Consider the following 14349-nt stretch of genomic DNA (forward strand, 5'->3'; position numbering starts at 1 on the left):
TCATAGATTAGAGAAGGCAAACGGGTCTATGTTTGGGTTAGCGAAGTCCCAAGTCCGACATAGGAGATAAGAAAAAGTAAGGTAGTAAGGAGAAGGGTAATACAAGTATGAAAGAGAGGTTAGACGAAAAGGAGAAAGGGGTAGTTGGGAGGGCGGCAAAAGGCAAAAGAAGGAAAGAACGAAAGTAGAGAGAGATGCTCTAGAAATCTAGAGAAAGAGACAAGTAGTACGTTATTACTGAAAATATTATATGAATCTTATCGTATCACATTATTTGAACATTTGGAGTTGGCAAATTAAATACTCGTATCTAACTATCAAGCCTTACTAAAAATCAATTTCTTAAGGAAGCACAACATAATACATGTACAGCTATATGATTTAAGGTTAATGATTATCTCAAGAACATTAAGGTATAGACGTACAAGACAATAACCCTAAGCAGGAAGTAGCCATTTAAAAAGTATAGATAAAAATTATATGCATGTTCAGCATGAACCTGCAGAAACTGCAACTCAAGCAAAATCTCCAGCACAGGCCAGGATTGAATAATGCTCTATCTGCAAATGAACAGCATATTGCTTCAGGCAGAAATGTATAGACGTCCGGTGCTATTAAAAAATTATAAAGGAAACAATAATCCTACAGAACCAAACTATCAATAGTGTCAAGGAATATGCCTGTCTGTACAAAACATTTCCTACTCAAAGGCCGTTAGTTTTGTATCTTCCTACAACTCTTCGAAATTCATGTCGCATCGAGTCCAAACATCATATGGGCTTCCAGTTGCATCCCTTCTTTTGCGCCTAGCAGCAAGTTCATTGAAGCAATATCCTGTTGAGTGCTTATCATGCAGCTCAGTTGTATGCGGCCAGAATGCTACACATGCCATCACTCGTTGCGGATGGAGTGATATTTTTCCCATAGTGTAGGGGATTTCGAAATTTCATTCATGAGGTTCTTGAACCTAATGCTGCAATCACCACCACTGCAACAAAGGAGCAATTACAATCATATACTTTTGCCATGCAGACGCTTTCAAGCAATCAACATTTATGCTGAGGTGTCACATAAACAGAAATGCACCTCAAGCCCTTTATAACCAAAAAAGCATCAACTTAATAAATAAAATAAAAAAGAAAAACCCACAAACACTCTAGCTTTCTAATTCTGATGTAATAGATTCAAAAAGACTCCTTTAAATTTTTAAACTAGGTTAAATTTTACTAATTCGAGTATTTGATCCAAATGACTCGTACAGTTTCAAATTTAAATATGTGCCTCACTCTGTCTATTCCTCTCATCTTATGCCTAATTTCTAGGACCCCAATCATCTTAAAGCACCCTAAGCCGTATATATACTTGTGTGCAATGAACAAGACATGAGAGGGTTTAATTTGAATTGCACACTAACTCAGTCAGAAAGCTCGAAGAATAAGGCAGAAAATAAGTTAAAGATAGTAGAATCAAAAGTTTATACATCTAGAGAAGGGTAGGAAAGTAATTAGCTCAGCCACACTTGTGTCATCAAGTCTTCTGAATACTTGACATTTAACTCAAACTAGTGTGGCCCGGGAGTTGCACCGGGTTACCAATTTGATTAAATTGTTTTTTTATGAAATATATTATCATCTTTTTTGACAAAATGAAATATATTATGATCGATTATGTATGTTATGCATAAATGTTAAAAATAATGTTACTAATTGATAGAGTATAGAAAGATAATTTTTAACACACTATTGTTTGTAAAATGTTGATTTTATTCCTTTTTTTTTTTTTTTTCAAACTGCTAATCTCATATTTCGTTTTTAATTGATGCATGTCATTTATAGTTATATTTATATGTGTAGATGACATCTTGGCTAAGATGGTAAGGAAGTAGATCTTGTTTCCTTGAGGTCTAGTGTTCGAAACCCATCATAAGTTTTTTAATAATAGTTGGAATGATTTGGTAATGATTACCTTTAATATGCTAGTTCACAACAAAGTATAGCTGATAAGACAACACATGTATATAAGCAATCAGAAATAAGCATAGGGCCCTGGATATTAGGAGTACAGCATATATTACAATTACAAGTATGTTCTGAAAGGTCTAAAAAAATTCTGTGGCCCTATTACAAAAAGAAATGCCAATGCCATAACACCATAGTATGTTCTGAAAGGTCTCAAGAAATTGATAATTCTGTTCATACAGAGAGACTGATAAACACATGCCATATAGATATACTTCTGTTCTTAAAACATTACATGCACAAGAATTTAGAAGACCCATGTGATAGATGAGAAAACGTGAGATGAAATTAGTGCCCAAGTGATGAGGAGAGAGAAAGGAGAAAAACTTGCAGATGAAAAACAAAAGGTGTTGCAAGGGAATTCAGGGTAAAAAGCTTCCAACAATTACACTTTTTCTTGCTGGACTCTAGATAATTGTAAAACTACAAAAGACCTTCAAACATATTTCAAGAATCAGGTAAGCAAAGCATGAAAAACTTAGTACCACCAAAAACATGATTAACCAGTCAAAAACTATAAGTATCAGAAATATTGTGCACTAGTAATTCCAGAAATGCGATATCATGAGTCAAATTTGGTATTTACATACTGCAAAGAAAAACATTTAATAGAAGATCTCCAGTACCCAGATATGTGATGTGAGCCAGAAACTGTGTACCTACTCTATATACCAAACAATGGCTCGTTAAGATGATAAATATTTGCAAAACAGAACTACAAACAAAAATACTTCCAATCATAAAAATCTAACCTGAAAAATAAAAGTATTGAGCAGTTACGTACCTAATGCGATTCAAAGATGCAATTGCTCTAAGAGCACTCCTTATCATGTCCTCATTACGATCTATCTCTTGCTTCACAGCATCTTGCTTTGGCTTAAAATTAATAGTCTTCTGAAGAGGGTCCACCAACGAATCCAAGACTGGCAATTTGAAATTTGGAACAAAGCAAACCATCATAAGCATTGTAGCACAAATAATCAGAGATTTACTAAATTTTGTGTCCCATATCGATTGCAATAGGATGAAAAAGCTTGCATGAAAAATAATATGAATCTAGCATCATTCATATTAAAAAAAGCTTGTGAAGTGAAAAGGCTGAAACATTTTTCAAATTCGAATCCCATGCAAATAACTAAGTGATAATGGGTGATGCATTTTCCATCTAATATCTGCGAACACTAACCTGCCAATACAGCAGATGGACACTTGTCTGCGAGTTTAGAAAGGATAAGGTGGCACGGCATTTTAACATCATAATGATCTGGCAAAAGCAGGATAAATTTTTCAGTAAAGGTCATATAAATTAGAATATGGTTTCTTAACTTTACAAGATAGATATAGGAGGGATTAACACCACATTAAGTGTTATAGCAGATTGTCTATTGCCTTGAGCAGAAAATTGCAACCTATGTAACATTGACACGGGTACGGGTATCCGATTTGGTATGGATCTGAGTGTTCGATACGTCAATTTCAAAAATTTAGGACACGAGGACACCGTCTTAACTTTGGACTCGGGTACGATACGAGCATACGGCAATAAATTTTTCAGAAAAAATTGGATAATTAATATGCCCATATTAATAATAAAAACAAAATTAAAAATCTTTTACCGTGTGTAGATTGTAGAGTAGAACGGAGTAGCTAGTAGAAATAATATAGTATGTGAGCAGTAATGAAAAGACAGTAAAAAAAAAAATAAAAAAAAATAAATAAATAAATAAAAAATGGGAAAAGGGAAAAGGGATGGGTCATGTAGGAATGTGGGGTAGATTGTGAGAAACAATTTGTTAATTTGTATGGTTAAAGAAGTGGTGGGGTCAGGTCAAGAGATCAAAGTAAAAATAATACCCTGTATCCAACCTACTCCTTTAATTATATATATATATTCTTTTTATATGGCCAAAAGTCTGAGAAAACCTGCTCGACTTCCATGGAGAAGCCATACAGCCTCGCCGGAAAAGTATACAGGAGCCTAAATTATAGGTTTTTTCTATGGATATTTTTCATGAAAATCATTTCAAGATGACAATAACGTACCCGAGAGCCAAGTGACGTGTCTGGAACGGATTTCATACCCGGATCCGGGTATGACGGCAAAATGCCGTGTCCGAGTAACATAGATTGCAAGCATGAATTGTAGCTACTTACCATCCAGACCAGATTTTAGATGGGGGATAATAAAGGAAGCTGGATTGACTTGATCGAGGCAATGGTCCAACAAAGTGTCAACACATTCAAAAGCTGCTTTTCTTAGTTCAAGACCATCATCTACAACATGCTTAAATGGACCCAAATCAACTGTTCTAATCAACTCTTGCTGCAACACAGAATAAAAGAATCAATGCCATAACAAGAAAAACTGAACATTAAATTGTGCCATAGGTCTATAACTAATTTTACAAACTAATCCCTAGGCAAATATTCAAGAAAAAAGCACTTCTTTCAGAAATAAAGCAGGAGGTTAATAATATGTCATTATATGAGAAGAACCAGATGACACTCAAAATGAAAAGGAATTCAGGTCCATCTTATTCATACATGTGCATACTTTTTAACTAAATGTGCAGCTTATTTTTTAACTACATACATGATATGCATTTTTTTTTTAAAACAGAATGCTTATTTTTTAATGGTTTTAAAGAAAAATCAGGGGAAAAACATCAGCTCAAAAAAGATATACATTTAGTTGGGAAAAGAAAATATTGAATCAAAAAATTATGCACATATATAGGGCTTTAGGGCACAAGGGATAACCATATGATTTAACGAGTCGGTGATGAGGTAAAATAGTACCTCTCCCTTCACTGTATTATAGATGGATCTTGATATTGTGACATTTTCGGAGGTCCTGAAAAAAGTTACGTAGTACATTGTACGGGGTTGATTCGAAATGTGGTACGTAAACGGATACGTGAAACGTTACTCTTTGTGAATCCGAAACGATTGTGTACGAAATAGATAATTAATATTATTTTTTGAAGTATTTTTTTTTTTAGCCAATGAAGGTTGAAAATACTCATTAAGATAAATATCTAGTACAGTTTTTCTGTAGGGGCATGCCATTCAATAGAAATGAGAATAACAAAATATGGGTTAATAGAATAGGCCTAATTATTGGTGTATGTCAAAGGCTCAAAGCCCATTCAACAATAACAAACCTAGCCGCCATACTACAAAAAAATAGACAAAAAAAAAACACAACACTGCTGCTGCACGTGAGAGGAGAAAGAGACTAAAAGAAAAAGAAATCAAAACGACCGATCATACACAGGTTCGCGGAATCCGGCGACCCAACGCAACCTCCAGCAACCTGAGTCACGTTTGTACCCCATTCCGGTACGTACGAACCAGGTCGCGGTTCGGGCCAATGTACCGCGAACCTTGTAAAACTCGTCCAAAAGTCCTACTTCAACATTTGCTAATTGGTCCACCATCTACCTTTTCTTTATGCCTTCCAGTGAACTGGTATAGGCTAGGGAGGAGATTGGCTTGGGGTGTTTAACAAAGGGTGAGGGAATCAAAATGGATAACTTGCTTGCTTGTTTGTTAGGACATTTTAATAGTTCTTTTTACCATCTTTATTTCCCAGTCTTCTACTTTGATTCCCCCCCCCCCAAAAAAAGGTTTTCCTATTCCCTTCCTCAAGACTCCTACACTCCTATCAACAACACCACAACACCAACCACCACCCTAGACCAAAACCACCAGCACCACCATGCTAGAACCAAAACCCCACCACCACCACCATCCAAAACTCAACCCCTCGCCCATCGAAAAGCCACCCCTAACCACCAAACACACCATACTATGAGTCTTATCGACATTCTGGGTTTTATGTAATTTATTTTCTTATCAATCTGATCTCCGGAAAGATATAGGATCAGATCTACAAGTTAGAGTGTGCATTTACGCCTTTTCCAATAACTAATGTGCCACCCTTAACCTTCAATTGCTAAAACTAGGGTTGCAGATTCACGATGATGGTACTGGCATTTTGGTTCACGAACTACACCAAATCGGGACGTCAACGAACCACGAATTAGTTCGTGCGAACGGCAAACCCAATCAAGATTCGTGAGGGGTAGGCGTGAAACTGGTAACGATGCTCCGATTTACTACACCAATTCCTATTCACTGTAATCGGAAGATTATTGGCTGAAGATGACTTGAGGCATAAGAAGCCCATCACATTCCTTTAGATTAGTTAGGAGAACGGGATTAATAGATTGATTAGCTATGACATTAAATTCATATTCACAATCTGTAATACACATGTCAACACTGTTTAAAAAGATACCACTGCTAATAATCACTTGTATCTAAAGCAACACATATTTTAAGATTATACTAAGAATAGATCACTTCCTGTTGAGGAATTTCTTCTCGCCATCATATAAAAACATTATACAAAAGAAGTACAAAAATTTCTCCGTTTTTATGGGTGCAACACTTTTAAAGTCACACTAATGACATATACAATCCATGTTTTTGGAATTTTTTTGTTTGGATAAAAAAAGTCACGTGAGTCTTGTTAGATTAGTCTTTATATACTTTTCACATATCATTGTTTATAAATTTTATTTATTAATCATTAAAGCTATTATTGGTTGAATATATGCATAAACAAGTGTGAAAATAAAGTGTTTTATCTAAATTTAAATGGGGGAAGCATATACCAAATCATATAAATGGAGCTAGGCGGGAAGCTGAACATACATTCCGTGTAATATATCAGAAATTTGTATTACCTTAACCACAGTCTGATCATATAGAAGAGGCAGCATTTCCGGCAAAAGCCCTTTGATGAGATTTGGCTTATTATGGGCAGCTGTACTTAAAGCCAAAACAGCTGCACGTCTAACATGCTGCATTAAAGAAAGAGAAAAAAAAAAACAAAAAATATATTTAACAACAGAACAACCAGATCTCAGAAACACAATCTAAATGCAAAAGCAAAAGGATGTTTTATGACTCTAAGAAACAGTAGATCTGACAGTGCGCTGAGAGGCAAGTTAGTCATTGCAGAGCAGCAATGAGCTAAATCCTAATACTTGTTCTGTCAATCATATAGCCTTAAGTCCATAAATCAATGAATATTTAGAGAACAAGCCTAAAGTAGGTAAGAAAGGTTGATACGATAAAACAACATTCAATTTTCATGAATTCTAATGCTGCAATGACCACTTAGTAATGAGAAACAATATCAGTCATCTATCTTCACATATTTTATCATGAAAGGCACTGCCTTACAAAATTTTGCCTAATGGTGGATCCACTTGGCTGATGACTTAACGTACTGTATTTAGCATATCGTGGCTTAAAAAAAAGTCATTTGACAACCACAGAGCATGTCAAGACTCAGGAAAAAAGGTTGTGAAATGTAACATCTGATGGTAAGGCTTAATGCCTTCAAAATTAAACAAAGTTTCATTTAATAATTACTCCAATAAGGTATTATGTGAAATCAGGGGAGGGGTTAACAACACAAACTAAAAATGTTCATTCACCGTTTAAATTAATCTCCAAACTACAATATCTCCGAGAAGATGTATTAATTACATACTATATCCTCTTATGTTGTTACAGTGTGAGCCTCATCTTATGTAATGACAGTTCAATTCTTTGCATCTGACAAACAACTCACAAATCACATGGCACCAAAGACTTGAATTCAATAATTAGGTAGGTGAATGACCAACCTTCACCTAGTCAAACACCTTAGGCTATTCATGATAAAGCAGTCTAGTCCCAATAAGTACAGATAAATACAAGAACCAAACAATCGATATGATCCACATGATTATGATATTTTAAAATTACCAATAATTTCAAGACTAAAAACAAATTTAAAATCAATAATCAAGCAGAGAACAATATGCTTATGCACTCTACGAAACTCTTTGTATCCATAGATACATCAATGAGGAACAAAAAGTGTAACAGAATTACCCAATCTTGATCCTTAATTAGCAACAGAAATGAAGAGATTTCAGGATGCAGTATCTCGTCTATTTTTTCAGGCCTTTCCACCAGAGAATACTTAATGGCAATGATGGCAGTGGCCCTAGTGAATCCAGCAGGACTTGTAATTCGCATCTATGCAATCACAAAAACAGGAACAATTTAGTAAAACTACAAAAACCCAAGCAAATTAAGTTATTAAAAATCATTGCCAAAAAAAAAAAAAAGGTAAGATTATATCATGGACACCTTTAGTGCAGGGACAAGTTTATTGGGCTCAATGAGAGCAATTTTACCAAGGCATTCAGCGACCACATTGCGTACTCCCTCCTCCTCACTTTCACAATGATTAAACAACAGGTTTAGAATCTTATCAACACTAGTGGCTTGAAACTCAGCTTTATCTGTTGATTGTCTAACAATAACCTGCACAAACATACACAGTTTTAGAAGAACTGAAGAACCTTAGAATGGCGAGTTTAAGAACATACCTCTTTCAATGAATGCAGCAACAGATACTGCTTCTTTTGCTGATGATCAATCTGGTCCAGAATAAAAGGCAAATACTTGGACAGATTTCCAACAGCAATGTTCCCAAGGGCATAGGAGGCTGCAGATTTAATCTCTTCAAAAGGGGATTGAAAAGAATCGATAACAATATTCTCAATATGAGCATGTGCGCTCAGGTCTTTCCTTCTTCCTATCTCTCCCAAACAGAGCAAGGCTAGGTGTTGCTTTGCCTGGAATTTGTAAATGGAGATTGTTGAAAAAGAATAAATAAACCCATTAGACAAATCAACACAGAGAAAAGTTTCGGCATCTTAGTTAATAAAAAACAAATATATAAGACCTAAATAAGCAACCTATTCTCAGTCAACACTCAACAGTAAACAATATGGCACAGAATAAACATCACAAATAGAAACAAAAGCTATCAGTAGTTCACGAAAACAACTAGGGTCATCAAGCAAAGATGTTTGAACTACGAAATGGATGTAAGCTAAGAATCCAAGAGTCAGGCTTGAGATTCTAAAACAGTAAATAGGGCAACTTTAAGTGTCCATATTTTTAAACTGGACTCAGAGAACACAGATGTAAACAAAATGTTATTCTATAAGAACTATTGACTGTATAATTAGTGAGAGTGAGGGATAGCTTAAGTGGTTAGAGCTTCCCTCCTGATAGGAGGTCCTGGGATCGATTCTCACCCCCGCCCCTCTCTAAACACCCAAAAAAAAAATTGACTGTATAATTAGTACTCCCTCCGTTTTTTTTAAGTGCCCCATAGTGACATATCACGCATGCCAATGCAAAACTTTGGCTAATAATATCTTTAATAATCATTAACCATAAATTATAACAATTGAATATTAATAATCTACTCATTGAGACGATTCCAACAAGTACCCACAAGACTATTTTTTCTTATGTATAATTCATAAACATTGGTCAAATTATGTTTCATGAATAGTGCCAAAATCACCAATGGGGCACTTAAAAAAAACGGAGGGGGGAAAAATAGGAGTTCTATTAAGTATAGCTGGTAAATAAGTTGATATTCAAATTCAAAAATTTTATTTTGAGCATCTTTACCCAGGACTAGGTGAGCACAGTGGCCAACAGTAACTATCATGACAAGATAGCATATTAAGGTTTTCCTCTCAATGGCTACCTATAGCCTTAGCATATTTGAAACTCTAGATATGATGTGATGATTTTATTACATCAGTACATGAAACTGGCCACGTCCATTTTCTCTCAGGCAAGAGACCCATATTCGAAGTCAGAACATGAGTAAAGTCAACAGAAATATTGGTGGGGTAAAATCTGAGTCCAAATATCAGTCATCAAGCACATTATGTGGCAGCTGGGGGGGGGGGGGAAACCCTCTTTTCTGGGCCGTAACAATCTAGTTCAGCTAATTTGATAGCAATATTGCAATAAACTAAAAACGCTAGGTAACTTTTATAACATTCTTAATCATACAGACCAACTTTGTCTTTTTACAATATTCATATTGCATAGTGCAATTGTACTCGGGAGGGGAAAGAAGATTCTAAAAGATGATTGATAGCAAAAAAATTGAAAATAAAATATCCAAAGTGGAGTAAAGTGGAAGATCTGCTGAAAGTCAAAATAAAAAGGATCTTACTTGTACATGTTCAAAACAATGAAACAAGGCATAATGAAATCAAAGATTGGCTCTAATTAAACCCAAGATATATTTTTCATTTGATGAAAAAAGTGAAACTGTCCGGCACCTAGATAAGGATCCTTGAAGCCTAAGCGCAAGGCACAACACAAAGGTATGTGAGCTTTTCATTACAAGATGCAACTTAGATTTTAATGTTTTAGAAAATCGGCTTAAAATAATACAACTATTAATGGTTTGTGCAAAATAATACAACATTACAACCTCAACTATTTGTCAACCGTATAACATTTTGTACTATATGTTCAAAATGGTACGCCAGCCACCAAAGAAAACATTTTAAGAAATATTCTTTTCATATTCATTATTATTATATAATTTTTATTATTTTTTTTAATATTAAAGTATTTGTTTTCAAAATACATTTTATGTTAATAATTTTATCCTACCCAAATTAATGATGCTCTATTAGACTATTTACTATCAAACAAAAGTAAATAGGGTACCTGAATGCATATTATATTGATATAATTATTAGTTTCAAAAAATTTATTAAAAACCAAAATTAACAAATATTTCTTTTGTCTTTCATACTTACAACACACCTTTTGGCATGCTAAACTATTTGAAAAAATGATTAGACTATATAAGCGGACAAATTATGCTACAAGTTTTAATCGTAGCAACTTAACACTTTCTTCTTCATTTTTTTAACATAACACTTTCTTATTGGTAATAAAATTTATGTTGATTGATTTTATCTGTTTATCTAGTCTAATATCTTTGTTAAATTATGTGTCATGTCAAAATAGTGTGTTAATGTAAATAAAATGTAAAAATTATGTATTTTGGAAAAAAATTAATAATTAATGGTATAAAATAAATATAATAATATAGGTGGACGAAATATTCCTTGAGATACCTTCTTCGATAACTAGTGTACCATTTTGCAAATATATTACAAAAGGTGGTACCGTTGAAACCAAACAACTGAGGTCATATTATTTTGCACCCACCACTAATAGGGTGGATTAGTTTAAGCCAATTTTCCTAATTTTTTTCTTATTTCTTTTTTTTTTATTTTGGCGGAATTAAAATTCATTACCCGTAAAGAGATCATAGTAATGATAAAGTTTAAAACAAAAAGGAAATTTAAATATATATATATATATATATATATATATATATATATATATATTATAAATAACTTCATCCTACATTGTGATTAAAAAAGAATGCAAATCTATACAAATGGAAAATTATAAATATTTTTTTCTTAAAAAGGTTGCCGTGTAAAATATTGAATACCAAAATAAGACAAAAATAAAAGTTCCATAAAGGGAATGGTGGGCTTCTACAAGTAGGTCACTACTTAAAATAAGAAAGATAAAATCAGAAAACCAAAGAAGACTAGACATCAATAAAAACTGAAAGCAAAGAGCAGAAAAACCAAACGGCAATCCTAAACTGAAAGCAAAGGGCAGAAAAACCAAATGGCACTCCTAAACTGAAAGCAAAGAGCGTAAAAAACAAATGGCAATCCTACAAGAAAAACTCACTGAAAACAGTCTAGGTATTTGAATGGTAACCTATTTTCTAAATTAGGGTTTAGTCTAGATTAGAGAATTGTAATTTAGAATTATTTGAAGCCATTTCATGCAATTTAAGGTTTTATCTCAAAATGGGGTCTTAAAGCCTGAGTAATTAAATAAAATTATTCTTTCCCTCACGGTATTAACAAAAAGCACTCGGGGAATCTTGCGCCACAAAACAAAAAGGATAGAGACACAACGCCTAGTGCCTAGGCAAAGGCATACGCCTTTCATTATGGGCGGCACCTGACAATGGAGATTACCTAGGCACACTTTTTAAAAACTAATCCAATAGAATAGGAATCCAATGAAGACGTTGCTCATAGAGTCAAGGTAGGCTGGTTGATGTGGAAGAGCACTACTAGGTATCTAAGGTTTCTATGTGATCTTTGTTTCTAGGTGGCTTCTATGTGATCCAAACATAATGAAGGGACATTAAGACTGCACTTTCATATAGTATGGAACGCTACCCGTTATCTTGAAAATATTCACATTCTTAATATGGGCAAGTTACACCTATTCGAGACAAAATTAAGGGGATTTTCCTAACATGATTTGGCCATGTTGGATGGATCAAGTTATGCGCCAGATAAGAGGTATAACAAGTGACAAATTGTTGGAATTGTGAAGAAAAGAGAGTAACAAAGTGTAAAGATTAAGAATAATATGGCATTGCCATTGAAGACGAAAATGAATGCAGATCACATGACTTTATGTATGCACATTCTTTCTATTATTTATTTCCTTTTTTCATTCCTTTTTAAACTCATTGTATTTTGCAAATTTTTCACCCTTAAGCATATTTTATTCACAATCTTTCTCAATTATAAATAAAATAAATAAATAAAATAAAATAATTAGAAAACTTAAACAAACTTAAATTACTTGGTATATCCTTTTTTTAAGACTTCCATTTTCAACCACCCCCGTTTTTTTTGCTTCCACTTTTCTATATTTTGTTCCACACTTTCTCACTTGTTTTAATCTCTCTTCTCTTGTTTCACTTTTCATGGACATTCCTTATGACTTATTCATTTTAGCCAACCCCAAAATATTTTGAAACTCAAGCTTTGTTGTTGGCACATCATCGCCTGAAAAATGGTCAATTGTTCAATACCCCCATTCGACATGTTTAGGAGCTCTAAGATTATCTTCATTTTCGCAATGCAAAGTTCTCATATGCTAAGCAAATATCTATAAACAAAAGGAATGACCAATCCCAACAATCATAAGCGGACTAGAAATTTGATAGATGAGATGTAACATAGTCAAGAACCCATAGTGATCAATGCAACGTGCCAACATGTAAAACATTTCAACCACTCATAAGTCGTAAGCATGCACTTATACCTGTCCTAGTTTCGATTAACATTGCCATTTAAATTTCACAAGAACTTGATACCAAGAGAAAGAAGTTACATGCATTATATTTCAGAATCAATACCAAAAAAAAAAATATCTAACAGCATCAGAGCTTACTGAATTGATTGTACTGTCACCCTTGAGAATATTTGTCAGCATGTCTACTGTAGACGAGCATCTGTCATCACCCGCAGCAAGGCAAAGAACAGCAACACACTGAGCAATTGAAAACATCGCTTGTTTAGCGACACCACCAGACTGAGGAGATGGTTTAGCACATGAAAGCAGAGAATCTAGCAAATTCTCAAAACTTGTATATGCAGAATACACCAAGCCAGCAAAAAAAATTCTGTAGTGCCTGCAGCATTCAAGAAACTTTTTTCAGCTAGCAGCCTAGCAGGAAGATAATTAAGAATAAGTAGCATCCATTGACCAAAACAATACCGTGAGTGCTTGCCCCTGGAGCAAAGAGCTCTTGACTAATGTCAACGCAGGAGGAAGAACTCTGTCCCTCACAGTCAAGCCAACACTTGGGTTTGACCTTCTGTCAGTCATTAAAGTGCAGCACAGCTCCAGAGCAAGAGCAGTCATATGCAAGTCTGAATCACTGGTAAAAATTGCATCTATGTAAAAAAAAACTAAACTCCACAAAAAACATATATATAAGACCTCCACATATTAGTAAAAGAAAAACCTAATGAGAGTTGATAATTCAACAATAATGACTCCATAAGCTGAAGAAGTTATTTTGTCGCCATATGCAACTATTAGAGAGTTCAGTGTCCCCAGAGTGGCCTGTCTAAGCGCTCGATTGGCCTATTTCAAAATCATAACAGCAAGGTATCAGCAAACAATTTAATGCCATACATAAATTTTAGAAAATGCCCAATAAGAATATTGAGAGAACCCAAAAAGATTGATCTTCAAGATAAGCACAATTAGCAGGATCATTATACCTTCCGTAGAAACGCCGTTAACTCAACAATAACATTCTCCAAGACACATGACAGATCGATACGAAGTGGAGAAGCAGCAATGACAGCAAAAGCCTGTGTGGAATATCAGCACATAATTAACAAGTACTATTTGACACAAGTATAACAAACTAAGCATAAAGCAAAGGAGCTCTATTTCTATGGAGCTCATGCTAAACATTAAACGTAGCATCTAAAGAACTTGAAAGAAGGTGTCTTAGTTGGCAATCCTATAAAATTCAAGCAATACTGTTGACATGCAAAAAACAATTCGATCTTGTCAA

General features: G+C 34.3%; 1 protein-coding gene across 1 annotated transcript in view; it reads right to left on the reverse strand.

Annotated features, from left to right (window-relative positions):
- Nucleotides 1-312: 312 nt before the first annotated feature.
- LOC110738078 (cullin-associated NEDD8-dissociated protein 1-like) overlaps nt 313-14349 on the reverse strand; it is a 28510-nt gene continuing 14473 nt past the window's right edge. Inside the window, exons 17-28 of the mRNA XM_021918447.1 lie at nt 14048-14140; nt 13786-13907; nt 13531-13698; nt 13209-13449; nt 8477-8725; nt 8235-8411; nt 7974-8120; nt 6773-6889; nt 4173-4341; nt 3205-3282; nt 2803-2941; nt 313-988 (exon numbers count right to left, since the gene is read on the reverse strand). Of these exons, the coding sequence (XP_021774139.1) occupies nt 892-988; nt 2803-2941; nt 3205-3282; nt 4173-4341; nt 6773-6889; nt 7974-8120; nt 8235-8411; nt 8477-8725; nt 13209-13449; nt 13531-13698; nt 13786-13907; nt 14048-14140 (1797 nt within the window). The 3' untranslated portion in view covers nt 313-891. The remainder of the gene's footprint in view (nt 989-2802; nt 2942-3204; nt 3283-4172; nt 4342-6772; nt 6890-7973; nt 8121-8234; nt 8412-8476; nt 8726-13208; nt 13450-13530; nt 13699-13785; nt 13908-14047; nt 14141-14349) is intronic.

This window comes from Chenopodium quinoa, unplaced genomic scaffold (genome assembly GCF_001683475.1).
Source record: "Chenopodium quinoa cultivar QQ74 unplaced genomic scaffold, ASM168347v1, whole genome shotgun sequence".
NCBI lineage: Eukaryota > Viridiplantae > Streptophyta > Magnoliopsida > Caryophyllales > Amaranthaceae > Chenopodium > Chenopodium quinoa.